This window comes from Etheostoma cragini, chromosome 24 (genome assembly GCF_013103735.1).
Source record: "Etheostoma cragini isolate CJK2018 chromosome 24, CSU_Ecrag_1.0, whole genome shotgun sequence".
NCBI classification, from domain to species: Eukaryota; Metazoa; Chordata; class Actinopteri; order Perciformes; family Percidae; genus Etheostoma; species Etheostoma cragini.
Genome location: NC_048430.1, coordinates 2,529,827 through 2,555,723, shown reverse-complemented (window position 1 = coordinate 2,555,723; position 25,897 = coordinate 2,529,827). Strand labels below are relative to the sequence as shown.

Here is a 25,897-nt window from a genome sequence, read left to right as displayed (position 1 = left end):
ACACACACACAGACACACACACATACACACATACACACATACACATACAGTCTCTCTTTTTCTCTGTACAGTACATACAAACTCAAGGCTCTTGGTAGCTTTATTTCTGATGTTCGTCAACCAAGCACAACTATTATCGGAAGAGAGAACATTCCGGGTCCAGTATTACTATAGCAACCATGTTTAGGGGCTTGTCTGTGGGGGTTGGGTGGTTAAACACATAATTCTGAAAGAAATGTGGTTTGTATTGATAGTTATCGTCCAAAGCACTACATATAAAATCAGTGTTATTTAAAAAGAAATGAACAATGATGATTTAGATTTGGGTTTATTTCAGACCAAATTTGACATTTTTCCTGCTAACATGCTTACAATGGCAATGCTAAGGTGCTGACGTTTAGCAGGTGTACTGTTCACCATCTTGGGTTATCTTATTAGCTTGCAAAAAGCACAGTTTTGGGCTAATCTAATGTCTTCAGGTATTAGTATAGGACAAAATGAGTTGGTGGTTGATTGAGTTAATGACTTCTAGAGCACAACCTTGAATTTGAATGTGTGCATCACTGAGTTGTACATTTAAGCAGAGGCAGTGAGTCATGCATGGGCAACAAAAACAGCTTTTTGAAATTGTAACTATTGTTAAACTATACATTTTATGTATGCAAGCTCAAAAGTCAACAGTCAGCCTGGGGGTAGCCCCTTGGATGCAATGGCCAATATTTGGAGGGGTTCCGATGCAGATATCCGGGCCAAGACTTCCTCTTCTGTGCGCCGGGACCAGAAAGCAACTTGGGAAGCAAGAATAGAGTTGGAGTTGAGAGATGATGTCTCTATAAACAGATACTTGCATATGCAGATACATGTAGGTAATACAAAGCTAATTGGGTGTCAGATGATAGCCAATTTGTTCCCAGATTGCATGAATTTAACTGTGATGATAGCTAAGTCAAATCATGATGAGTGATAAAAATGAAGCTTATGTTGACAAGCTTAGCAGAGTAAGTGCTGTCTCATCTTTTAAACCAAGGAAATTATTTGGTTCTTTTTATATCAATAATTTAATGTGTAACACATTGGAAATGTATTCATTTAGCTGGTTTCTACATACAGTACATATTTTTAGTATAGCTTACAGTGCATATGTAATGGATCAGATGTACAGAAACCCACCCCATGAAACAATGTAATCCTTATAAACTGGGCTGTAAATTATCAACATAGCTGAAATGGGAAAGAAAGCTGAAAGAACACATTTGTTGGCAGACTGCAATTTCCCTTTGAATTTCATGACGATGGTTCAAATTTAAAGTGCAGCATCTCTTGTTTCCTCTGTATAATTTGTCTCCACTGTCGATAAAATTAAATTTCAAATAGCCTTTCATGGATACTAAAAGGAGGAACATAACAGTGCATTACATCTGCATTATAAATACCCTGAGAAGTAATAAATGTGAGAAATAAAATAAAGAAGGGAATGGGGAATAAATGTATATCCCCTGTGACGTTAGGTGGAGAAATTCACTGTTTTCACTTATTTTTTGTTGTTGTAAAGAAATATTGCTTACATATTTGTGCGAATAATTGCCCTGAATACTGTGAAAAAGAGGTATTACATACTTCCCACCCCCACCCCATCCCATCAACCCCCACATCCACTGCCCCCTCCCTTTCTCTCTGTGATCTCCAAGGGCTTGCTTCACCTCAGTCAAGCTCCAGCGCTCCAGCATCGGGCTAACAAGTCTTTGTGAGGAGAGAGAGAGAGAGAGAGAGAGAGGGAGAGAGAGAGAGAGAGAGAGAGAGAGAGGGAGGGAGGGAGAGAGAGAGAGAGAGAGAGAGAGAGAGAGAGAGAGGAAGCAAGGAAGGGGGTGCAGAGCAAGAGACTTGACAGTATGAGCAAAGGATGAAGGTGCAGAGGGAGAACGCATGAGATAGGGACAGAGGCAGAGGTGTTGTTCAGTGCTGTACAATAGTGCAAGAGACTGCTCGAAAGAGAGATACAGAGAGAGAGCAAGAGAGAGAGAGAGCAAGAGAGAGAGAGAGAGAGAAAGAGAGTGAGCGAGAGAGAGAGAAAGAGAGAAAGAGAGCCGGCATCATGGCAGCGCTCACTGCATCATCACGACACATGGGGATGTTTGGCTGCTGCTGGTGAACACTGTGTGATGCAGAGGAGAGAGTCGAGGACTTCCTGGAAACCAAAGGCAAGCCGAGGAAACAGGTCAGTGGCGGTCAAACAGACTCAAAGAAAGCCTTTCTGCATGCAACAACACAAGCAGAGATTCGTTCACGTCACAGGGTGATGCTGATTTACATTTGTCAATAAGATTTCCCCTGTTAGTGTTTGGGATGTGGACATGGAGAGTGGGAGGTTGCGCATGCATGCAGACATGTGAGCAGGGTTGTTTGTGTGTGTGTGTGTGTACATATATATATGTGAGTGTGTGTGTGTGTGTGTGTGTGCGTGTGTGTGTGCGTGTGTGTTTGCGTGTGTGTGTGCGTGAGTGTGTGCGTGTGTGTGTGCGTGTGCGTGTGTGTGTGTGTGTGTGTGTGTGCAAGTGTGTGCGGGATTGGTGCTCTAAATGGCACCAGTCAAGAGAGCTTGACCAGCAGGGATGTTTAGGTGAAAGAGGCATGGCTAGCACGGGAACGCTTCCTGGATGGAAGAAAAACTGCAATACAGGGGGTATTGCAGTTTTTCTTCCATCCGGGACATCAAATACATTGGGATGTTATGTAGTGTCTCTTCTACTACAGATCTTTCGGGTTTTACATGTTTTATTCCTGAAAAGTGGTGAGCCGTTGTATATGACTATATAAAACCAGGGAGGCTGAAGATAGAGAGTAAATGGAACGGGAGCTTAAAATAAAAGAAACAAATGAATAAGGAATGGAGGAACTAAAAGAAATGAGGAATGAAAATGAAAATGAAGATTAGGCGGTGAAGGACAAGGCACAGGAATATTTGTATTGCAGTTGGTAGTAAGAGATAGGAGACAAAGCCAGTTTGAGAGGAAAAGCTTGGCCAAGCATTTCGCTCTGCTGCATATGATGTAATCCTCTACCATTCCAAGCAGTCAGCTAAACAGTTTTTTAAATTTGAAATTTAAGTATTGACAAAGAACAGAGGGCTAAGGACACACTCCCCAATACCAACACCATCACTTTTGAAGTGTGAGAACCATCTAATGAAAATGTTAACGAGCGCCACATTTCATTTGGTGTGAGTCATTCTCAACTTGTAAAGCTTTGCAAGTTAGGGAAGGTCACCTAACATCAGATACTGGTGGGGTGCCAAATTTGCACAACAAATCTTAAACAAACCTAGATTCCCTGCAAATCCATGTTAAGTAAGCTCAATTGAGAAGTACTTTTGAAAAATGTGTTATGTTTGAAATTCAAAGTATAAAAACAGTGATAAAAAAATGGGTGATCAAATACTTCATTAGTAATCTCACTTCCTGTCAGGGGCTTGCTTTGCAAGTTTTTATCAAATTCTGCATAATTGAGTGGTAGTTCAGGGAATGGAGTAGGTTCAGCTGGTGTGATAATTGAAATGGGTTTAAGATAAATAAATTCATTCTGTTAGTATGGATTTTAAATATGACATAATCTGTTTAATTTCCGACATGTTTGAGAATCCTTTACAAAAAGAGTAAAATGTTATTTGTGAGCTTAAACACTGTAAGGGCCACCTAATTGCAAATGCTTTGTGTCACCAGGGTTTTCTTCCGGAATTAATTCCATTAAGTTCAATTTTGTGGCTACACAATGGATCATTTACATGAACATTTAACAGTTCATGAGCCACTGCACTCCATTATCATTGTCATAGTTCTTCTCTGAATACATTTGTGGTCACCAATGAACTTTGTCCTTTGTGTAGTTGCGACTAGTGGGAGGAGCCACATGATGAGTGGGATCCTGAAGAGGAAGCTGGAGGAGGGCCCGCCCCCTTACCTGTCACTCCAGGGTTCTGATGAAGACGTGTCCTGCAGTGACAGCGGCAACAGCAGCGATAGTCTCAACCATCCTGTTCCCTCTGGGCTGCTGGACAGTAAGATCACATCACCACACTGTGGCTTTAAAAACACAAGGTTTTTCACATTGACACAGTCAAGTTGCTATTCCTAATCTACCCCTCCCTATGTCCCCCCCCCCCCCACCCCCCACCTTCCTATCCTACAAACCATTAGTGAGTTTTACTCTATATTTATACTTTTACTATATTTAGACAAACGACGACAGTAATATACAGACAGACAGACCGCTGGACGAACAGAAAACTAGCAGACAGAAAAATAAGTTGACATTCAGATGTGAACATGTGACATGTGAACAGGCAGGCAGATGAAGCAAACAATGGACAGAGTTAGTAGGCTATGTTTTGGTACAATGAAAAGCATTAGAAACACTTCAGGTCTTATGTTAAAAGCACAACAACATTTCAAAATATGGCCGAATCAACAAAAATAGACAGAGAAGTGTGAGAACAGGGTCCTAAAGAAAGAAAACATGGTTACTGTGGGGATCATTTGGGGATTTTTATGTATGCTTTTTCACTTGACACTATGATCACATGCACCAACAATGTGCTGTTTTGCATTTAATTAATCATGAATCAGTAAATCAATCTTTCCCCCAACAGCATTAGTGGCCTAACAGGGCTGAGTGTAAGGAGTATATCTGTTTCTATGAAGTGATCACCCTAATTCAACAGCAACAAGTATGCGTACCAATAAGAATACATTTTCATTTGTTGTATATCACCACACAGTTTCAATCTGGCTTTTGCTTTTTATTGTACTAAAACTGCCATTTATTTACACTTTGCGTTTGACTCTGTATGCTGCTCCATTTTAATTGCATGACAGGTTGGCACCAAGGACATGGCTCTCAATTGGTCTTATTCCTGGCGTCTTACTAAAGGTCCCCTCCCCCCCTCACTTGTGGTGTCCTCTGAGGATCTACTCAGGACCATATTATGGAGATTTTACATTAAATTAGAGTTCTATGCTGTTGACACACAAGTGTATAACACCAAAAGACCCAGTGACCCAGCGAATGTACACCTGCTGAACACTATCCTAATTTTTTTCACGTCCATCAGAAATTAAGAGCTGGTTGACTTGGTTTCTTTTTTCATTCAGTATGTTTTCACCTATCTGTCTCAATCTCAGCCACTCTCCAGCAGCAATCGAAGCGACTGCGGGGCCGCAACGTTCACTTTGAGAGCGTGACGGTGTACTACTTCAACCGTCGGCAGGGCTTCACCAGTGTGCCTACACAGGGCGGCAGCACCTTGGGGATGTCACCACGTCACAGCGGGGTGAAGCACTTCAGCCTCAGGGAGTTTGCCATGGAGCAGAAACGGAGCCACCGGAACATGCTGAGGGATCACCTCAAAGAGGAGAAACTCAATGCCATCAAGCACAAAGTCAGTGGGACGACTTATCAAAGCCTCATTTACCTGCTGTAGAATGTTTGGATCTTGAGATTCAGAAGTTTTGGTAGTCAGTCTTCAGCTTAACGTGTTCGACTGAGAGGCTACATTTATGTTTAGGCATACATACATGGTCCAATCCAATTACTTACTTTTTCTGTCCTCCAGCTGACTAAGAATGGCACTGTGTCATCCGTGGAGGCGGATACCCTGACGCTTGATGATATCTCCGAAGACGACCTGGATGTGGACAACACGGAGGTGGATGATTACTTCTTCCTCCAGCCTCTGACTACCAGGAGGCGCCGGGCCCTTCTCCGTACCTCAGGGGTTCGACGCATTGACGTAGAGGAGAAACACGAGCTGCGTACCCTCCGCGTGTCCCGAGAAGAGTGTGGGTGCCGCTGCCGGGGGATATGCGATCCGGAGACCTGTGCTTGCAGCCTGGCCGGCATTAAGTGCCAGGTAAATGGAACTGTGGTGAGGCCCATCTATAATACTAATGTTTTGTTCATGTCTGTCTGTACAGTAGAACTTTTTTAAAGTCAAACTGAAATTTTATACATTTTTGACAAAAACTTAAGTCATAAATCCTTGGAGTTTTTTTTCATTTTCAAAACATATACTTATCCGGTCAAAATTATAACACCAAAACTAGAAAAAAGTTAAATTTTTTTCTTCTGCAGTGACAGGGTCACGGCATCATTGCTCTCAAGGGAACTGGCTGACAGTTTCACTGCTTATTTTTACTTGTAAATTATTTGTGTGAGAAAACATTAAAGGAGTTGTTAAATCGTTAACATGTGTGATGCTGTGTTCAAAATTTGGAAAATCACCTCTCATATCAATACTGGTAGGTCTATGACCAGCTCTTCTCAGTAGGGCAAACTGGAAATGAACAGCGTCACAAGGCTTTTGTCCTCATTTAAAAAAAAAAGAGGGAAAATGTCTACCCAATATTTTAATAATTTTATTATAGTGTATTTGTCCTTACACAAAGGTCAGGTCTCTTCTCCAAATTCTATTGTACTGTTATTATTTCGGCTTTTAGGATTATAGTAAGTAGCAAGGCTGGGTTTCTTTCACAAATCTTTGATACCGGTACCGGTACCAAAACTGTGACTTCAATACAGGTTCCTGAATGATTCTTTTTTCGATCCACATTTTACAAAATCCATTTCAACAAAAAGAAATTGCACAACTAGACATTATGGCAAAAATTGTATTTTGTAGAGTTTTTCCTGCTGCCTTTATGACGCGTTGCTTTAGACAGCCATTCCCGGTCATTATCAAATCTTGGTAGACGCATTCTGCATGCTTATTGGCTCAGTGTCAGTGGTGAGATTAACTCCTTAGCTACTGAAATTTGGTATTGAATGATGAGGCATTTTTCAATACTCTGGAGGCAATTTGGCTTAAAAACAAATTCGATATCCAGTGCTGTCTACCATTTCCCAAAGGGCGTCATGCCTGCACTTCCCTCCTTTCTGCAATCTGACAGCTTCTGTGCACGCCACAGGTTAATTTTTCTTTATCCCCAGGTGGACCGCATGTCTTTCCCTTGTGGCTGCACCAAAGACGGCTGCAGCAACAGCATGGGACGCCTGGAGTTCAACCCGGTCCGGGTACGCACCCACTTTCTGCACACCATCATGAAGCTGGAACTAGAGAAGAGCCGCGAGGAGCAGCAGCAGCAGCAGCAGCAGCCGGAGCCGCAGCTTGTAACCAATGGCAACGGTTACCATGGCGACTCCTCCTTGGTCCAGCAGCAGCAGCAGCCGCCGAATCTGCAGTTCCCATTGATAAGTGGCACGTCACACATTCCCATTCCCATCCTGCACCTCCAAAACACAGGCGACACCGATTCACATCTACATGAAGAGGAGGAAGAAGAGGAAGAAGAAGACGAAGAGGATGAGGATGATGAAGCATATGAGGAAGAGGAGGATGGCAGCAGTGTTTGCAGCGGGCTGTCGGACTGCAGCACACACAGCTTAGACACAATGGACCCTGATGAAGAAGAAGAAGAAGAAGAAGATGAAGAAGAAGAAGAAGAAGACGATGATGAAGACGATGGGGATGAAGAAGATGATGAAGAGGAGGAAGATTGGGGTTGCTCGTTGCATGGAACGAGTCCTCCGCCCTACTCGGTTCCACTTCCCTCTGTGCTGAGTTACTCTAACAACACACTCATGAGCCTTGGCAACCCCTTCCACAACAACACTCCCTCCATGCAGCGTTATCAAACAGACAGCTCTGTGAATGACACCCATGCTTTCCTCAGTGAAAATGTCCATGTCACCCAGACACTCCCCACAGTAGAGACTGCATTAGAGTCAGAAATAAAACCAGAACTCCACCGCCAAAGCACTTCTGGCCTTTTCCCAGACCCCGCAGAGACCCCGGCACTCCAAACTCGCACACAGGTAGACACCCATGAGAGCAACACTGCCCCCGTGGGTGCAGCTGCCAAACAGCCGCTCCCCACAGACCACCAGAACAATCCAGAACGCCGTGACTCACAGACTGAGGCTTCGGCTGGGTCTACGGCGCAGACAAAGGGGGAAGTAATGGAGCTGATAAAGGAGCTGCCAGGACCGCAAAAGCACGGAGACGCCAATCAAATCACACACACGTCATGCACAGAGAGTACCTGATGACTCAAACGCTTCAGAGAGGCCTCAGTTAATAATTGGAAATCTTTAATCAAGAACTGTGAGCTTCAGGCATCAGTTTGATTTGTTCTTGATAAGTGCACTTCCAAAGACAGAATGAGTCACACAGGCTCAAAGAGGTGATCTCGTTTTATCTCTATTTGTCTCTAAACCTTTCCTGGATTGTTGGTTTAAATACAGACTATTAAATAACAAAAACTTAATTGACAAAATTCAATAAAACAAAATAGTGTTTCTATGTGTTACTTGTCAATTTATGGAGTATCATTTAAGCCCTCTTACACAGTATTTGATCATAACAGCATGCTTCCTGGTTGTGAATGGCATCTATGACAAATCAAGATTTTGAGGTGCATTGTATTGTTTTACTATTTTACATTGTGCTGTCTCATCCTTGTTGCTAATCGTTCTTAAATGCCTGTCTGTATAGCATGTGTTCCTTTTAGCTAAGATGTTTCAAGGCTTTACACAAACTGTAAAATGATAAGTGATGCCACTGGCAAAACATTGGTATTTATATGAGTGACTGCCAACATAAATCTGTTCTAATTCATACTAAGTACATTTTTGTTCCTTTTTTTGCTCACATCTTCGGTTTAGACTTGTATATCTCAGTTCAACTAATGTCTGAACAATATTAAAATAATGTACAGACATTCTTGTTCCGCACAGAATGAGTTATAATATGTTTGGACATTTCTTAAAGCAGACATGTTATATTATTAATTATGGATCTTGACTACTTGTATGCAATCTCAGAACTCATTGGCTATCACTCTGACAAAAGTCCGCAACAGTGAAGCTAGTAGATATCGGATAACAGATATCTGAATGAAGATTTCCTCTTCCATGCGCCTGTCATGTTTACAGCACTAGTCAATGACATTTTGGTTGTATCTACAAACAGATATCTGCATATGAATAGTAAATATGTAAAAGATACATTTATGACCAGTCCTTCACGAAATAGCAGACAATAGTGGCACCTAGCTGGTGATCATAGTTGTGCATTTAGCAGCTAAAGAGACAGACATTTCCCTCAGGAGTTGGTGGAGACCAAAAACAGAGGTAAAAGGGGGAATATTAGACACACATTCATCAGGTGGAAAAAGACATAATTCACATGGAATGCTAATGTTGCTCAGTGTCTGCTGGATGTGTAAAAAGGCACCTTTTTGCTAACGTGTTAGCCATATCAACTCAGATTGTAAGGCTATGTTAGTGTTGTATCTACAGCTTACTTCAGATGTCTCCAAGTAGCTAAAAAAAATCAGTAGTTGCTAGTTTGACTTTTCATCTAGTGCCATCATAAGGGCAAAATTGTGTCAACTTTGTCCCATACCAACCCTGGCTGTACTTTATGTTTAGTGCTAGTTAGCAGATGTTAAACATGCTAAATTAAGATAATGTAAAGATAATTGTTAGCATGTTAGCAGGCTGACATTAGCATTTAGCTCAAGGCGCCGCTGCTCCTACCAGCCATACAGCCTCATAGGTCTGCTAGTGTGGGGACTCTTAGTGTTGTTTAATCCTACAGAAGAAAAAACTCTCAAACACATGTTGACATGTGAACTACAGCACACTGAAATGTGAACATGTGAAAATGCTGCCATCATCACTATAGACTGATGCCAACTCTTCTTGCCTTCTTCTGGACTTATAAACAACACAATTCTGTTTCATATAGTCTATCTTAAACACACCATTTGTCGGTGCATGTTATATATCATTTTACAGTCTTGTGAACAATGTGGTAAACTGCACTTTTTCAGTTTTCAGATAGGCTTGTTTGTGTAATAATCTTTTTCTCTCAATACTGCCAAAACTGGGGGCCAAATATGTTAAATATTCTTTTTAAAGAAACTGTACATTTTAATGAGTGTGAATAAAAACTTTTTTCAACATCCATCTCAGTTTAAAGGTGGTTAATTTATTGTGTAGATAGGTCTGAATTCTTGTAACAATATGCTAATAAATAGAACAATAATGTCTTGATCAGGATCAGACAAAATTTCTCAGAGTACTCTATCTTATTACCAGCAGATGGCATCTGTTGCTTAACAACTGACTGGCCACTGACATCCTGCGACATGATGGGGTTAAACCATTGTTTCTGACGTCAGTGAATTTGTTGATTACATATTTCCTGCCTCAGGGCAATCTGTGACAAACGTTTTGCGGGAATACCGCTCCTCTTTCAGCAAACCTTTCTTTCCCTCACTGAAAACTTTAAAAATGTGCAAACAACTCAGGCATCGGGGACATTTTGGTTTTCTGTCTCACTGCTGTGTCACCCTGTGGTCCCATTCTCATTTCTACAGTGCACCAGTGCTTCCCGTTGGACTTTGTTGCACCTTGTAGCCTCTAGAGAGCACTGCTGAGTTAACAACAGTGTGTTTGGGTGGGGCAAGATCAGACAGGGGCAAGAGGAAGCCCTGTGTTGTGTTGTCACCTCATTGGCGAGTCTATTCAGTTATAGAAATTACATATTATGGCTCATTTGATACACAACACACACTGGGTACAATAGGGACTGAATGTACAGAACATTCAGTAGGGATTCTTCCCACAGTGATGCACAAATATAGGCTGTACACTGGTCTTCAATAGGAACACAAAGCCATCACTGGGCTCTTATAGAATCAAACGGGTAAGGTGTGTACCCACTGTGTTGTTGATTGGTGGACCAGGGAATGCCTGCTTGGTTTTACCCAGCAAGGTATCGTGGGTAAGCAAGCTCAGAGACACTGCTGATCAATCACAGGCAGGGGAGCTGTAATGGTAGGTTGCCAGGCAACAGGAAGAGAGAAGCAGGAGCAGCAAAGCGTTGGTAGGGGGATGCTGGGTGGGGGTAGTCTTTCACCTCCATCGCCTTTCTGTTTATCCCAATGAATATGAATGAATTTTTATTTTTTGGGGGGGGATTGTTGGGTCTGGGTATTAGTGGGGTCTAGACCTACTCTGTAGAGTGTCCTAAGATTTCTTCTGGTATTAATTGACAATAAATCAAAATTGAATATTGGCAAAATGCACATAAAAATAGCATTACATTCTAACATGGTATTCCACTCTCTCTTTCAGCCATGTCCCTTCATTCTGTCTAACCCAAGGATTTACACACTTTGTGTTTGCTGGCTTTCAGAAACACAAAACTGCATTCTAACTCAGGGTCCACTTTGCATATTTCTTCAAGGGTTTTTAACCACTGACATCCTCCAACATGAAGGGGTTAAGCCATTGTTCAAGGGTTTTAGACGCAATAGGGATCAGTTGCTCAGCTGTCAGGTCAGTTTGTAGCTTAAGTGACGTGATAATAGACGGTCTTATGGGAACCTAGGAAAGGTCCAGAAGAAACCACATTCTCTGAAAGAAATCTAGTAAGTAGATCTTAAATTGTTTTATTTTTTTGATCAACCTAGTAGCGCGTACCAGTAGTGTGTTCTGAAGTGAAGAATGTTGACGCTCGACTTGTGTTTGTGATCCCATCTGTGGATGATTATTATGTGTTATGTCTATAAATAGCACACTGTAAAATTTGTCCATGTGTGTAATGACGTCATTAGATTTTTACATTACACATTAGACAAAATATGCTTCCAAAATAGGTTTTATTTTGGAATTCTAGATTGGGTTTTGTTGCCACATCTTTGGTTATATAACAAAAGAAAGTCACTTGTCACATTTTGCAAATTGATACATAGTTAAGTGTAACATGTATTTGTACCACATGAATGATCCTGCTCAACCAAAAGTTCAGGTTCAGATCACAGGCCAAAGAGCAGATGACACTCCCAGAAAAACATTTGGAACCATCAAACTAAGACAAGGCTGGAAAGAAAATGGCAAAAATAAACAAGTGTTTACAAAAAATATGTCCTTTATTCTTTTGGCTTTGAAATTATATTACCATATGAGCGGACAGTAGTCACTTCTTGCATGCAGTTCACTAAAACACCACAAGCGCAATGAGAGATGGCTACTGATTGCTTCATGGTTTCTATCTACAGATATGGGGACCATACACAGGTTTCATCTTCTGGTACAGTGCAGAAAAAAAAGAAAAAGATGAGTTCTAGAATCAAATTTGAATCAAATCCAAAGACTGGAATAATGCACTCATATCTACAGTAAAAATGTTATTTATAATCAGTGGAACAAACCACCTGCAGACCCCAGTTGCACAAAAACACACTCATTCACATAAAGAGATAGATGCTTACATTATCCCCTTTGTGACAAATATACACATAGACATACATATCTCGCACGCGCAAACTGACATGTATGACTGCCACAATTGGTATTACGTAGCAGTGGGGATAAAAAGTGCTCTTACATCAAATGTAAGTGTGATGCATACTGTGGGCCCAAATAGCAATATTACATACAAACAAAACCACTACATTAAAACCACTCACTTCTGAATCTTGGAACAACATGAATGTTATACAAACATTTGGGATATATATAAACCTTTAAATGTGATATATTGTCATGTTCTAGCGTGAAAGCAGTTAGACAGATTGACATTTTCTTTTCATTACTTCTTTTTTCTTTACAAGAGCTCTGGGAGACTAAAGGGGGAAACAAACGTGTGAGGGAGACGATGCAACACAAAAGCAGATGAACGAGTAGATACAAGTGTCGCCTTAAAGGAACAGTTTTGACATTTTTGGGGAATTAGGCACCTAGATGAAATAAATGAGGGGTAGATGAAAAGATTGATACCACTGCCAGATAGGAGCGTGGTATCAATCTTCCTCATCTAAATCGCAGCAAAAAAAAAAAAAACTCAGATTTTTTTTGTCAGAGTGTCAAACAATTTCTTCAAATGTGCCTTGCATACATTCAACTTCTCTGTATTCAGAGACTTGTGTTTTCTATTGAAATAGGGTGATGGCAGACTAGAAGCACAATACAGATTTCAACAATAACTGATGGCACACCAGTGAATACGATGAACTGAATTTGTCCCTTGCACTTCAGAGGCATGCTTTCCGTTTATAGCTGCGTATACTTTACAAACCAAGAGCATTGTGGCAGCGACCCGTAGTGTGGCAGCACTGTACTTTCAGATGGTTGGTGTAGTTTCCAGCATTGACTTGGTCTGCCCTTGGTGATTTTACAACAGTGAAAGCAGTGGTCACATTCTCACAATCATCATACACACACAAAAAAAGTAGAAAACATTCTTTCTCATAAAAAAAACAAATGAAACCTTGTAACTATGAGTACTTAAGTGATACAGCCATTGTTAAATTCAAGAAACTGGATTTATAGTAGTAGCAGCAGCACTAGCTACGGACAACTTAACAGCACACTCAAGTGTGTCAGATAGTAACAACAACCAATAGGAAAATCACAAGCGTTTTTGCACAGAGGCTTTTCCATGTCATATTCCAGTCAATCTCTGGCAATATCTGCAGGGTTGTTTTGTTTCTACATCACTCCCGTTTTCGGCCTGTCTTGGGTTAGCGTTCCTTATCTCTCAACAATCAACGCAAAAGGGACATACATCTATCCACCCTCTTTAGAAGTTGTAAACAAATCTCCCTTGTGTCTCTGATGCACTATTTTTTGTTCTTATTTAAAAAGTCTACGTCTTTCTGTCTTTCCCGCTTTTTTTCTTTCTCATACTTGTCCTTGTCTGATTTCGTAACGCTGTTGTAAGACGGCAGGGAGGCCGTGGAGGGCGTCATGTCCGTTTTGTCCGAGGTGGAGTTCTCGTTGAACTTGCTGATGACCATCACGTCCTTGTCGGGGTCCCGGAGGCCCTCCTTTAGCTTCTCCTTGTAGAGGGTGGAGGCCTTCTTCATGGCCAGGCGCATCATGTAGCGACGGAAGGCCCTCTGGATGATCACGGCAGCCATGTCCTCCTGTTTGCGGCGCAGGGTGGTGGTGATGGGCTCGTAAGACACCTTGGATGGGTTGGACGCCATGAAGCGCTCCTCCATCTGCCCGCGCAGCACGTCCATCTCGCCGCTCTCGCCCAACACACGCTTGGTGAAGGCGAACAGGATGTCAAGGCAGTGGATGCGCTCGCCGCTCACCATCGGCAGGTCCATGGAGATGAGCTGCAGCATGTTGGGTTTGGCCATGCGCAGCGGCGGGTCTAGGGCATCAGCGAAGGCCGACAACTTGCTGTACTCCATGAACTGGGTGGCGTCTGGGTCGAAGCGCTCCCACACCTCGTAGAACATCTCAAAGTCGTCCTCGCTCAGGGGCTCAGCACTCTCCTCCGTGGCCACGCTGAAGTTCTCCAGGATGACGGCAATGTACATGTTGACCACGATCAGGAAGCAGATGATGATGTAGCTGACAAAGAAGAAGATGCCCACCGATGGGTTGCCACAGTTGCCCTTGTAGTTGTTGCCCGGGTGCTCCATCTGGCTGTCGCAGTCAGGCTCCCGCTTGTTCAGGATGGGCGCAAGCAGGCCGTCCCACCCGGCCGACGTGGTGATCTGAAACAGGCAGATCATGCTGTTCCCGAAGGTCTCGAAGTTGAACATGTCGTCGATCCCCGCCTCACGCTTGACGTAGGCGAAGTTGGACATGCCAAAGATGGCGTAGATGAACATGACCAAGAAGAGAAGGAGGCCGATGTTGAACAAGGCGGGGAGTGACATCATCAAGGCAAAGAGAAGCGTCCGGATGCCTTTGGCACCTTTGATAAGGCGGAGGATGCGGCCTATCCTGGCCAGACGGATCACTCTGAACAGCGTCGGGGACACAAAGTACTTCTCGATGACTTCGGATAAAAACATACCTGCAAAAGAAACAAAAACAATTTAATAAAAAGGAAATCACGTTCAGCGCACCATTTTATTTAAAATCCAGTGAAAAGCTGAGGGCCCTCAAATATCTCCTTACCTACAATAGACAGGATCACCACCACAAAGTCAAATATGTTCCAACCGATGGTGAAGTAATAGTGACGCAGGGAGATCATCTTGAGCATGCACTCGGCGGTGAAGAGAATGATGAAAACCAGATTGATCCAGTAGAGGATTTTGTCCATTTCCGGCGTCTGGTCGTCCGTCTCCACCATCATGGTCACCATGTTGAGGCAGATGAGGATCATGATCACGATGTCGAAGGCCTGCTTCGTGATGCAGTCAAACACGCAGCCCTGAAATGAATTCTGGGCGCAGGAGGCGGACAAGAGACAGGAGAGCAGAAGTCATTTTACACTTCCACTTGTAGACCATTGGTATCCTATCAATCAATCACATTTATTTAAAGTGTAAAATCACCAATATACATGGTTTCCGTGCACTTTACAATTAAAGGAACAGAAATAACAAACAGCAACAAAACAATGAATTTAGTGAATGGTTACACTGAATTAAGTGTAACCATACATATTCCTCATATATACTGTATATATATATATGAGCAATGTATATGGCTATGTTTGCTTTGAAAGAATTTGTGTGGTTGTTTAGTCTGAAAATGTCCCATCTGCCGGTCATGTTTCATGTGGAGCCCAAGAAGAGTAGCTGATGTTCTGCACCAGCTAATGAGGATCCTGATAAAATCATATCAAATCCGGTGATAATAAACCATACCAAACCAGTAACATAAGTCAACAAGTTAAAAGGTTTGATGCAGAAAGGATTTTTCCCCCCCAGAAGCTTTAGCCTTCCCCAAAGGAAATTCACCAGAACCAAAATGACTCTCCCTGTGATTTTTCTAAATATTTGTATTTTTTTTACAGGTTTTGTTAATTGGGGTTTGTATTCACTCAAAAATATACATTTTGTTTATCAAATTGTCAAAAATACCAGGGAAGAAACATAGATTTCTGTCAAATAAGGCGACCCAAACTCATTACTCATTTTCTGTACGCAGACCGATCATGCTTACTGCTGTGTGTACTTGTGTGTGTGATCAGATGTGATCATGTTTTCTAGTTTTTGTCCGGATTCTGGCTGCAGTGTTCTGAGCAAGTTACAGGCCTCTAGTGGCACAGTTAGTAAGAAGTGACAGTGTGAACACTAAAGAGTCTTACTGTTGGTCGAGGTATCGGTTTTTGGGGTTTCTTGGAGCCCAGCTTCTTCATGGCATTGTAGTATTTCTTCTGCTCTTCTGTCATGAAGATGTCCTGACCTCCAAAGTAAAGGGAGCGCAAAACAAGACTTGGTTATAACCACATAGAAGAGTATCTGTCTTTTACATTTTAGAGAGCAATGTGAACAGGGCAACCAAATGTCTCACAAATATTTTGTTTTTTAACGGAATTATGAGTGGCATTAAAGTATTGTAAGAGTGCTAGGTTCTGTGTTGAAAAATGGAAATTGTGTCCTTTAGATTGACAGAAAATTTATCCGAACACCCCCAAGTTGCTAGCAGCGTTTATCCCGTCAAACCCAGGTGGACACGGAGATTTAAAAAATACATGATGACTAATATGTTAAGTTGGCTTTTTTTTCATAGAAAAGGTGTAGTGCTTAAGACAGATGTGCCTAAACAGATGTTTCCATCATAAGAGGGCACTTCTGGTTTGTAAATTAAACATGAGTACTGTTCTTATTTTTAATTTGTGGAACTGTGTATTATGATTTGTCAGGTGACCATTTAGGTTGCTGCTGCTGTGGTGTCTTGTGACACCATACATGCACCACAACCAATCAAATGTCAGATGGTAAGAGGAAACAGGTGCCTTTCACTGGGGCTCTCTGTCTCAATAAAACCAGCATGTCTGTATTTCCTATTAACAAAGTGAGGGGAAAAGGTGCCAATCCAGAGAACAAACACAGTAAATTAATCACCTTGTGTGTGATTCATTTGGGTAAACTGATTTGCAGTCAACAGGCTGACAAATCTGCTGCTGCATTTTGGCATTAAGCCTTCATCAGAGCATGTATGACAGCTGTGAGCTTTCTTTTAAAAGATCTTGGAGAATAATAATGCGGGTGTAATCGTTTTCTGTTCCCTATATTCTCATCGTCATAGGGAAAACTCGTGAAACTGTTGTATTTGATCTGAGGTTAAACATATTCTAGAGGCTGATTGTATCAAGATTCTTTTTAAAGTGCACAGCATGGAAAATGCATTTAAAAAAGCAGCAGCTTTAACACTTTTTGAAATGATTTCCAAAAAAATGAACCACATATTGGGCCAACACAGTCACAATGCCTTCATTAATTACAACACGATACATGAGGCACACGTCACACCGGCAGTGCTGCGTTATTGAGTGTTATGATGCGTGTCTGGAGGGCGGACTGGTGTCAACGCTGAACAACCGTCTGTGTGATACTGAAGCTGCGGGGCTGCTGGGCCTCACCGACTGATCTCAGTCAAATCAGACTTGCCAGCATGCAGCAAACACAGTGCAATCCCCCAACCCCTCCCTCCCTGGGCTGTTTCCAATCCTATATGTTACTGTAGGCAGGCCCAGACTACATTTGCTGAGACACTGCATGTGTATATGTGTGTGTGTGTGTGTGTGTGTGTGTGTGCAGCCCGGGTGTTTCTCAGTGACTCATGCACCCTCAGTAATCGTCGGCAGCAGCAGGTCCTCACCATGCTGCAGATAATCATTATTCTGTAGCTCAGTTCTTTTCTCGAGCACAGCTGTGGGTCGGCTCTGGCTAAATCGGGGTTTGCTTTGTATCCGGGGCAACGCATGTAGTTGGCACAGTGTGGCACTGAAGTGCTACCTTTTGGTGTACCTTTGCAATAACAATGCAGTGGAGAACCAAAGCTGCAATTGTCAACATTAATAAGAGCTAGCAGGGTGGACCAACAACACAGGATGGCCTTTTGGACTTCATCTTCACTTTGAAAGACTATTACATACAAAAGCAAAACAAAGCTGATGTGTTTCCAGAGTTGTTTTACCCTCAGGCACAATTGCATTTGATGTATATTCTCTACTTTGATGAAGAAATCTGGTAGTGACTGCTCATGGCTGTGAGTCATAACAAGTATTTTTAAAATATGCATATTGCAGGAGACTAGGAAGTTATTTTAGGAATGTTTTGCACTTTCATGTGGTTTCCATTTCTACTAAGATGTATACAGAATATTTTTTTATCCGAGTTTACATTATCTGCTAGACTATTACTAAATGCAACTTATCTTCTTCTTCTGCTGGTTGAAGTTGTCGATGATGACACCGATGAACAGGTTGAGGGTGAAGAAGGAGCCGAAGATGATGAAGATGACAAAGTAGAGGTACATGTACAAGTTCACTTCATACTCAGGCTGGTCCTCCAACTAGATAAGGAAGATGGAACAAATTAAACAAGTCAATCACATCCATTGCTTGTGTATGTCAGCCTCTTGACCTACATATCCCTCTGTTGGGCATCGAGAGACTTACATCGCGAGAGTCCACGGCTGCGTACATGATGTCCATCCAACCCTTAAATGTTGCCTAAGAGCAGATCAGAGAAGTGTCAGTCTGATGTGTGACAGCCAAGCTTCTCTGGAGGAGTTTTTTATTACAAACTACGGTACCTCATCATAACAATAAAACAAATGATATTAACTCTGGGAACATCCCTGTTTTTAAGACATTTTTGGGAAAGAATTTCAGTGAGTTTTGGTCATCATTTAGGTCTCACTATTTATTGCCTACTAATCTTTGTCTGCTGTAAAACAGAACAAAATCACCTCATATATCACATAACCAGCTGTCTTAATAACGGGCGTCATTCCAGCTGCATGAATGATTCTACGCTCATATTAGGTACTTGTATTTGCCATTCATTTCAAAGAAAATTACGGTTATAACTTTGAGAAATATTGTTATATTGTTAAAGTGTGTTTTCCAGGACTGGGTGACATTATGCATGTGGTTTCTCTCACAGTGAGCGTGACTGAAAGTGGCTTTGGACAGTCATTATTGTCCATGTAAGGGCGCGTGTGACGGCCCAGAGCCTGTGTGTTTGTGCATTTGCAGTTCCTTGGCCAAGGTGCTAACAAGGTTATTGGGAACACCTGGCCTCCGTTATTTAACCTCACCTCGCCAGACGCCAATCTGTCGGTCCCTTTACCCTGCACCCACTCTTTTGTTAACATTGACAAAGGTCAGAATGCTGTGTGGACTCGCCAGACCCTCTGGCAATGTGAGACTAGTTTGCAATTTACTTTAATAAATGTCAGTTTGTTAAAATTACGTTTACCGTACCGTTTTCTTGTCGCCTGCGTGTACATAGAAAAAGTCTTAGATCTTTGAGTTCAACTCGTTAAAAATAGGGGCAAAAACAAAAGGGTTGCTATGATTCAGTAGAGCCAACTTCATTCATTCATCATTTTTTAGCAGCATGAGTAAAATGTATTGCAAAGCCTACCATGCAAATGGAAAATTGGTAACTGTAACTGTTCCCTAATATACTTAGGATAGGTTAGAATGCAGAAATAGAATTCCACCACATTGCACTGTGTTTGTGACGATTAAGAAAGCTTGTTAGTAGCTGTCAACTGCATCATTAACACTTGTAAACACATTTTGTCTTCATAATGCCCCTGTGTCACCGAGACTGAACTCACCACTTGCAACAGAGCCAGATAGCCGGCACCGACGTTGTCAAAGTTGATCTTGACGTTCTTCCAGCGGGCGCTATCGTTGACCAAGTTCAGGCACTCGCTCTTGTTATTGACAACGTTGATGGGGAACACCTCATCGTTGGTGGTGTTGACGCAGTAATAGTACTTCCCTGCAAACAGGTTGACGCCCATGATGCTGAAGATGAGCCAGAAGATGAGGCAGACCAGCAGCACGTTCATGATGGATGGGATGGCCCCCAGCAGCGCGTTCACCACAACCTGGAGAGGTTCAAGCACACAGACAAGATCGGCACTCTCCTAATGGTCAAACCGAGGTCTCTGCTTGCCAAAGATAGAGAGGGCTGTTTAATTTGAGACGAGTGGCCATTACGACCATCTAATCACTTAACTGTTCATAAATAACAAAGGTGGACCCCTGATTTGACTGAGCTATAAAGCAGATGCAATGTAGCGGCTATTTCAGAACAAAAGCCAAGGCTTATTAAAAAAAAAACTTTATGGCCCTATTTTATTCAAAGCTGTATTTATTATATAATATCTGCACAAATAAAGCTCTTAACACCATATATATCTACAAAGAGAATTTTCACAGAATGACAGTTGGAAAGAAGAAGGTGGATAGGTGAAAAAGTTTACATTTGATAGATAAAAAAGCAAAACAGAAAAAAACCTTAGAGAGGCGGGATGAAGTCACAACATTTTGTTTGACTGTAAATGAAAAAAAGACACACAAAGACAAAAATTACAGGTCAAAAGCACCACAGATGTCAGAGAACAATGCCTGAGAGCAGCAATATACAGTAGTCCATTGACAGTGTGCAGAAAGGCATGCAGACAGAAGAGGTACAGTGCTGAATTGCATGGAAAAGATAACTCTAAAAAATCTGTAAAAAGCATGCAGTCTTACAACTATAAGGCCCCCTAACACGCTAAAACCATTTCATAGACATCCAACGTTGAACCAGAAGAATTTGAGATTCTTAAAACAGAAGAATAACTTAGACAGGCCTTTTCCTTTAGCCGCCTAAAGCAAACTTGACATATAGCAAGTCAAATAAAAATAACACCATTAACATTTTATAAAATAAATGCATGGGCAAGAGGAAGGTGGTCTAGCTTCAACAAGTTAATATTCTAAAAAAGTTTTTTTTTAATTTAAAGTCAGTCAGTATGTTTTTGAAGGTAAACAGGCACGCTGGCTGTCAGCTAGCCCACAAACAATCACATTTTCATGTGAGGTTTGTGTCGCTGATATTTCAAGATGTCCTTACCCTCATGCCCTCAAACCGAGACAGGGCCCTCAACGGCCGGAGGGCTCGGAGTGTCCTCAGAGATTTGATGGCGGAAAGCTCAGAGTAGCCCAGAGCGTTGGCTACAAGGCTGACCAGTGACACCTGAGAGACGGTAATGACAAGAGACAGGCAGGGTGAAAGGTGAGGAGTGTAAAAGGTCCCTCTGCACTCTGTTTAAACAAGGTGGTTGATTATGCGCTAATGATTAGTCTGCACCATTTAAAGAGATATAAGATAATAAGAATTGCCACTATCTATGAATTTCAGACAAAGAGACATGATAACAATGAACAGTAACTTGTGAAGACTCAATGGTATTGCTATCTGTATGATAAACATTAAAGGAACAGTTTGAAATTTTGGGATATATCCTTATTTGTTTTCTTGCCACAAGTCAATTGAGAAGATAGATACCCTTTTCATGTCTGTACTAGGGTTTACGTAAGCCAGTGTATGCTAACTTTTTGCCAGCATCACATGTAAGTATCCATTACATGTCATTTAGCTGATGCTTTTATCCAAAGCGAGTGCTTACAACCTTGTACAAACTCTGGACAACAAGAATCAAGTGCAAGCACATTAGCTTCAAATAAGCCAAAATTTAGAATATGTGTATCCGGCAGATACAATTATGACTAGTCAAAATGTCTGTTAAGAAACTATGTCAAATATTTAATTAATTGAATTCAAATCCGTCCATCATTTTGACAGACTGGAACCTAATCTTCTGTTCATTGCGTTTGTGTTTTCTTTTGCGTTTTACTGCAGTTTAAATGTAGACTAATATACAGCTATTGAGACATTTGTGTGGTAGTTTTTCTATATGGAATGCTGGAATATCAACAGCCATATTGACCATTTAAAAAAACACTGGTCTTCATTCGCTAAATATAAAGCTACAGCCCGGAGCCTATTAGCATAGCTTAGCAGAGAGAAAAGAAACGGGCACACATGCTAGCATAATTCTGGGCACAGCTCAAAACAACATCAAGACCTCTGAAGCTCACTAAATAGCAGATTTCTTGTTTCTTTCATTTATACACAACACAATGCTAAGCACAAGATGCATAGTATCGTCTTTGACTTAGCGCCAGATTAGAAGCTTTATTTTTTTAGATGCATTGAATATACATACGTCTACAATGAGGAAGTCAAGCCAGCACCAGGCGTTTGTGAAATACTTGACAAAGCCGTATGCCACCCACTTCAGCAGCATTTCCAGGATGAAGATATAAGTGAAGACCTTGTCTGCGTACTCCAGTACTGTTTTGATGGTCCTCCGCTGCTCGATGTAAACGTCCTCAAACGCCTATACAGCATGGAAGAAATAGTAAAGATTGCTGGTGGAAAACAATGAGTTGTGAGTTCGATGTGACCGGGGCTGAGGTGGTTGCTGTCTAGTGTCAGTGTTAAGCACCAGTGTTGTAGTCAAGAGCACCTAAACCGAGAATAAGTCACCACCAAGACCAGAGTGTATTGAGACAGAGACTTTGACTGTTTGAGACTGAGTCGAGACCAAAACCAGATTTGTGTTAAACAGCCAAAGGTTCTTCTACTGTCTCACGCATTCACTTTCTTGGGAGTGTGTGTAAAGGACGCAGGGAGAGGGCAGGTTTAAAGTAACACATTTAAAATTACATGTGCAAGTTTTGACACCTAGGCGTAAATCAGGCAATTTAATAAAATCCTTGCAGTTGTGGTCTTGACCGCTCTGGAAATAAAATCATGATTCCTCATTATCCGACACCGAGACGAGACTGAGTACAAATAGGTTGTTTCCGAAAAAATTGGATTGACACCGAGTACTACTGCTGACCACTTACAAAAAAAATATCTGAAATATTTTCGGGTCACAACTGGAGGTAAATGCACATGCAAACAAAACCCCCTGCTTACCAGTGCTCCACTGCTGAGCAGGATCATGAATATGATGAAGGATTCAAACCAGTTGTGCTCCACTATGATAAAGCAGGTTTTCCTGAGTGTCCACCAGGTCTTAAAATGGTCGTCGTCCTCATTTATCTGGCAGCACTGGAACCTGCTCACACAACCTGCAGACATGGGTGGGGGGCGAGAGAGGCAGAAGAAATGGCCCAAAAAATGAATATGGACTGTTCTTATATATAGCGCTTTTCTAGTCTTAACGACTACTCAAAGTGCTTTTACATAGTTCAGGAACCCTTCACCATTCACACATTCATACACTGTGGCTGAGGCTGCCGTACACCTTCTCATCAGATAAACACTCACACACATTTACACTCCGAAGGCGCCGCATCGGGGGCAACTCAGGGTTCCGTATCTTGCCCAAGCACACTTCGACATGGGACTACAGGGTCAATGTTGACTAAAGGTGATTGCATGATTAAACCAAAACAACCCTCATCTTTTTTTCCTCATTACTTGGCTTTTCTCTAACCAGGTTCTCATACAAACATAGTCCAAAATCCAATTTAATTCTAAATGTGTTCTTATTTACCGTTTGAGTGCCATTAAACCATTGCAGAATCGTCATATTTTATTTCTGTATTCCACACTCATGAAAGACTGAGGAGATACTTTTAGATTCAGAATTGCACTGGAGATGTGTCAGACTAAATGTCAAGATCCATTAGAAACCAAGACAATCCCACAGACTAGTTTTCTTTCTGTACTACTGAGCATTTTATTCCTTGTCACTCAGCAGTGAGTAAAACACACCAGTGCAATGCACAAATAAGTTCATGCGAATTGAATTGTGCTCTGAAAACATTTAAACGCTCACCTTTCTTGCTTTGTCCCACTTTCCCACTACCCATCATCCTCCCTGTCTATCATCCTCAAATTTAGGGCTGGGTACGAAATTCAAAACTTTATAAGGACTGACCGAATTGCCTCTATAGTATTGAGTATCGAAAAATGTATTGCCATTCAATACCCAATTTCATATATTATCAGATGAAGCAGGTTTTCCTGAGTGTCCACCGTGTCAGTAAGCCAATAGGCATGCAGCATGTTTCTATCAAGATCTAACAACGCTGCTGAGTGGCAGTCTAATTTTACATACTGAGAGACAGGCAGGAAAAACTATGTTACACACAGATACTAGGCACACGGAATAGGAGCTAAAAACTAAATACAAGGTTTGTGCTGTAATGTGTAGTGTTCAAATTTCTTTTTGTCAAAATGGATTTTGTAAAATTGGTATGGAAAAAAAGTGTCATTTAGGAACCGGTATCAACATTTTTGAACAGTACCCAGCCCTACTCACATCCCGCTCACCCTCTGTGAAGCAGGCCTCGGGTTCCAGTGACTCCTCCGGCTCCAGCTCCACTGAATCCACCCCATCTCCTGGTGGGCGTATATCCACTGTGCTCCCCTCCGATGAGCTCAGAGGATGGGGCTCTGCATCAAGCTTCTGCATGATGAGGAAGAATATGAGAGCACAAAGTTACAGTGCAGCACTAGAGAGGTTATGGGAGCCAACCGTCTGAGCTGGTTATCATTGTGATTCTCCATTCACATGTACTCCAGTGCCACAACTATAGATACCTTAGTGTGGAGACTAGGCACTGTAAATGCTCACAGAGTCGGGCTCAATAAAGTCATAGAATTATCATCATCACATGCATCATCTATCAAATGTACCTACAGGCTTTGTTAGTAGTTTCAACCGATGGCACAAATTAGATTATGTGGCAACACATAGACAGAGGGAGGTTGGCATTACGATATTGGACTGTGGGTACGTTTGATTTTACCTCCGTTTGAGGAAGAGTGCATGCAGTATTCCAGTGCATTAACCAATCCAAGCCTGAAATAGTACCAAGCAGAACGTTTGCTGAAGTATTTTCATGTCCACTGAAAAATGACATCAAATCAATTTGTCCATAAATTACCCCATTTTCAAAATGACTTCTATGAATAATAACCCCCCCACCTTAAAAATGAAAATCCACCTACAGAAGGAGTGCTGAACATTTTCCTGAGTGACATGAAAACACGTTATTTCCATTCCTTGAAAGCAGTGTACAAGCTTCTTCTTTGTGTTGAAGGAGACGGTTAACCACATTAGCTTACCAGCAAAAACCAGTACTGTGCACTGTTTAAAAGCCAGCATGTGGTCTGGCATTTTTTGTGTTCCCATTTATAAAACATGTTGAATTAGCACCAATGCATACCCATATTTCCGTCCTCCTTCTCAGTAATATGTAACACATGTAAGGTTGTTACTGTTGTCAAGTTCGTCCTTGCCAACTCTGAATTTTGAACCCTGGCAACACTTCTCTGAAACCCTAAAATGCAGTGATCTTTGTTTCTGAATTATAGTTACATTACAACATCATCTGCATATAGTGAGACTTTTTGGCATTGTAAGGCTTCCTTTGCTATTCTTTGGGCAAACATAATGTTATGTGGCCTCATGTCTGATCTCTCTGTCTGGCTTGGAAAGTACAGGAACATGTCATCCTAGACAGTGCAGCAGCTCTGATTGCCGTGGGACCCAGCTAATACGGCATGGGAATGATGGAAGCATGCTGCTCACAATTGCATCATTTTCTGGAGAGGTGTTTCCTACAGGTTTCTCTCTTTCTCCTTCAGCAAGAGAACCATTTTAGCTTTTCTGGGCATAGATTATTTAAGGCTTTTACGCTTAACCTAACCTGCTTTTATTTGGCAGATTTTGTTTGCGTTTTACTATATTTGTACAAGTTGGTTGATGGGAAAGTTGCAGTGGAACGACAGTGAATAACACAGGCGTAGATGCACATAGAACAGTGCTGGCTAATCCACAATACTTGTGTACATGCACCATCTCTTAGAGGAGTCAATGTAATTTGGGTTTGAGTTTCTTCTACTCAATATTTGAGAAGGATAAGAAATTACCCTAATTTAATTAATCAAAAAAAATTCTAATTTAATCTAAATTGCCATGTGTTATCTGTTTTGCCACCCTGAAAAAAAATACACACAGGTATTCCGTGTGTGTATGC

General features: G+C 41.7%; 2 protein-coding genes across 6 annotated transcripts in view; one reads left to right on the top strand and one right to left on the bottom strand.

Annotated features, from left to right (window-relative positions):
- The first annotated feature begins 1,808 nt into the window (after positions 1-1,808).
- LOC117939263 (cysteine/serine-rich nuclear protein 3-like) lies at positions 1,809-9,211 on the top strand. Of its 2 annotated transcripts, none has more exons than XM_034864462.1 (5): positions 1,809-2,215; positions 3,881-4,051; positions 5,175-5,431; positions 5,606-5,902; positions 6,979-9,211. In XM_034864462.1, exons 2-5 carry the CDS (start codon positions 3,904-3,906, stop codon positions 8,092-8,094), a joined length of 1,818 nt encoding a protein of 605 aa, XP_034720353.1. In that variant the 5' UTR covers positions 1,809-2,215; positions 3,881-3,903; the 3' UTR covers positions 8,095-9,211. The 2 variants fall into 2 exon arrangements, with proteins under 2 accessions (XP_034720353.1, XP_034720352.1); XM_034864461.1 differs by having other exon boundaries at positions 1,810-2,215; positions 5,606-5,917.
- Positions 3,596-25,897, bottom strand: part of scn1lab (sodium channel, voltage-gated, type I like, alpha b) — a 44,778-nt gene continuing 22,476 nt past the window's right edge. For 2 of the 4 annotated variants that reach the window (XM_034864385.1, XM_034864387.1), the window contains 11 exons: positions 24,186-24,321; positions 22,821-22,975; positions 22,060-22,233; positions 20,904-21,026; positions 19,615-19,890; positions 18,443-18,496; positions 18,199-18,336; positions 16,124-16,228; positions 14,983-15,253; positions 13,556-14,878; positions 3,596-3,607 (listed from right to left, as the gene is read on the bottom strand). In XM_034864385.1, the coding sequence (XP_034720276.1) occupies positions 13,683-14,878; positions 14,983-15,253; positions 16,124-16,228; positions 18,199-18,336; positions 18,443-18,496; positions 19,615-19,890; positions 20,904-21,026; positions 22,060-22,233; positions 22,821-22,975; positions 24,186-24,321 (2,628 nt within the window). In that variant the 3' untranslated portion in view covers positions 3,596-3,607; positions 13,556-13,682. Of the gene's footprint in view, positions 3,608-13,555; positions 14,879-14,982; positions 15,254-16,123; positions 16,229-18,198; positions 18,337-18,442; positions 18,497-19,614; positions 19,891-20,903; positions 21,027-22,059; positions 22,234-22,820; positions 22,976-24,185; positions 24,322-25,897 lie in introns of those variants that run through there. The other 2 variants (XM_034864384.1, XM_034864386.1) reach the window with 1 other exon arrangement.

Excerpts from the sequence above, each read along its gene's own strand:
- LOC117939263 (XM_034864461.1), top strand. The coding sequence starts at position 3,904 with ATGATGAGTGGGATCCTGAAGAGGAAGCTGGAGGAGGGCCCGCCCCCT. Across the intron at positions 4,052-5,174 it reads TCCCTCTGGGCTGCTGGACA|CCACTCTCCAGCAGCAATCG; the intron begins GTAAGATCACAT and ends TCTCAATCTCAG. Across the intron at positions 5,918-6,978 it reads GCCAGGTAAATGGAACTGTG|GTGGACCGCATGTCTTTCCC; the intron begins GTGAGGCCCATC and ends CTTTATCCCCAG.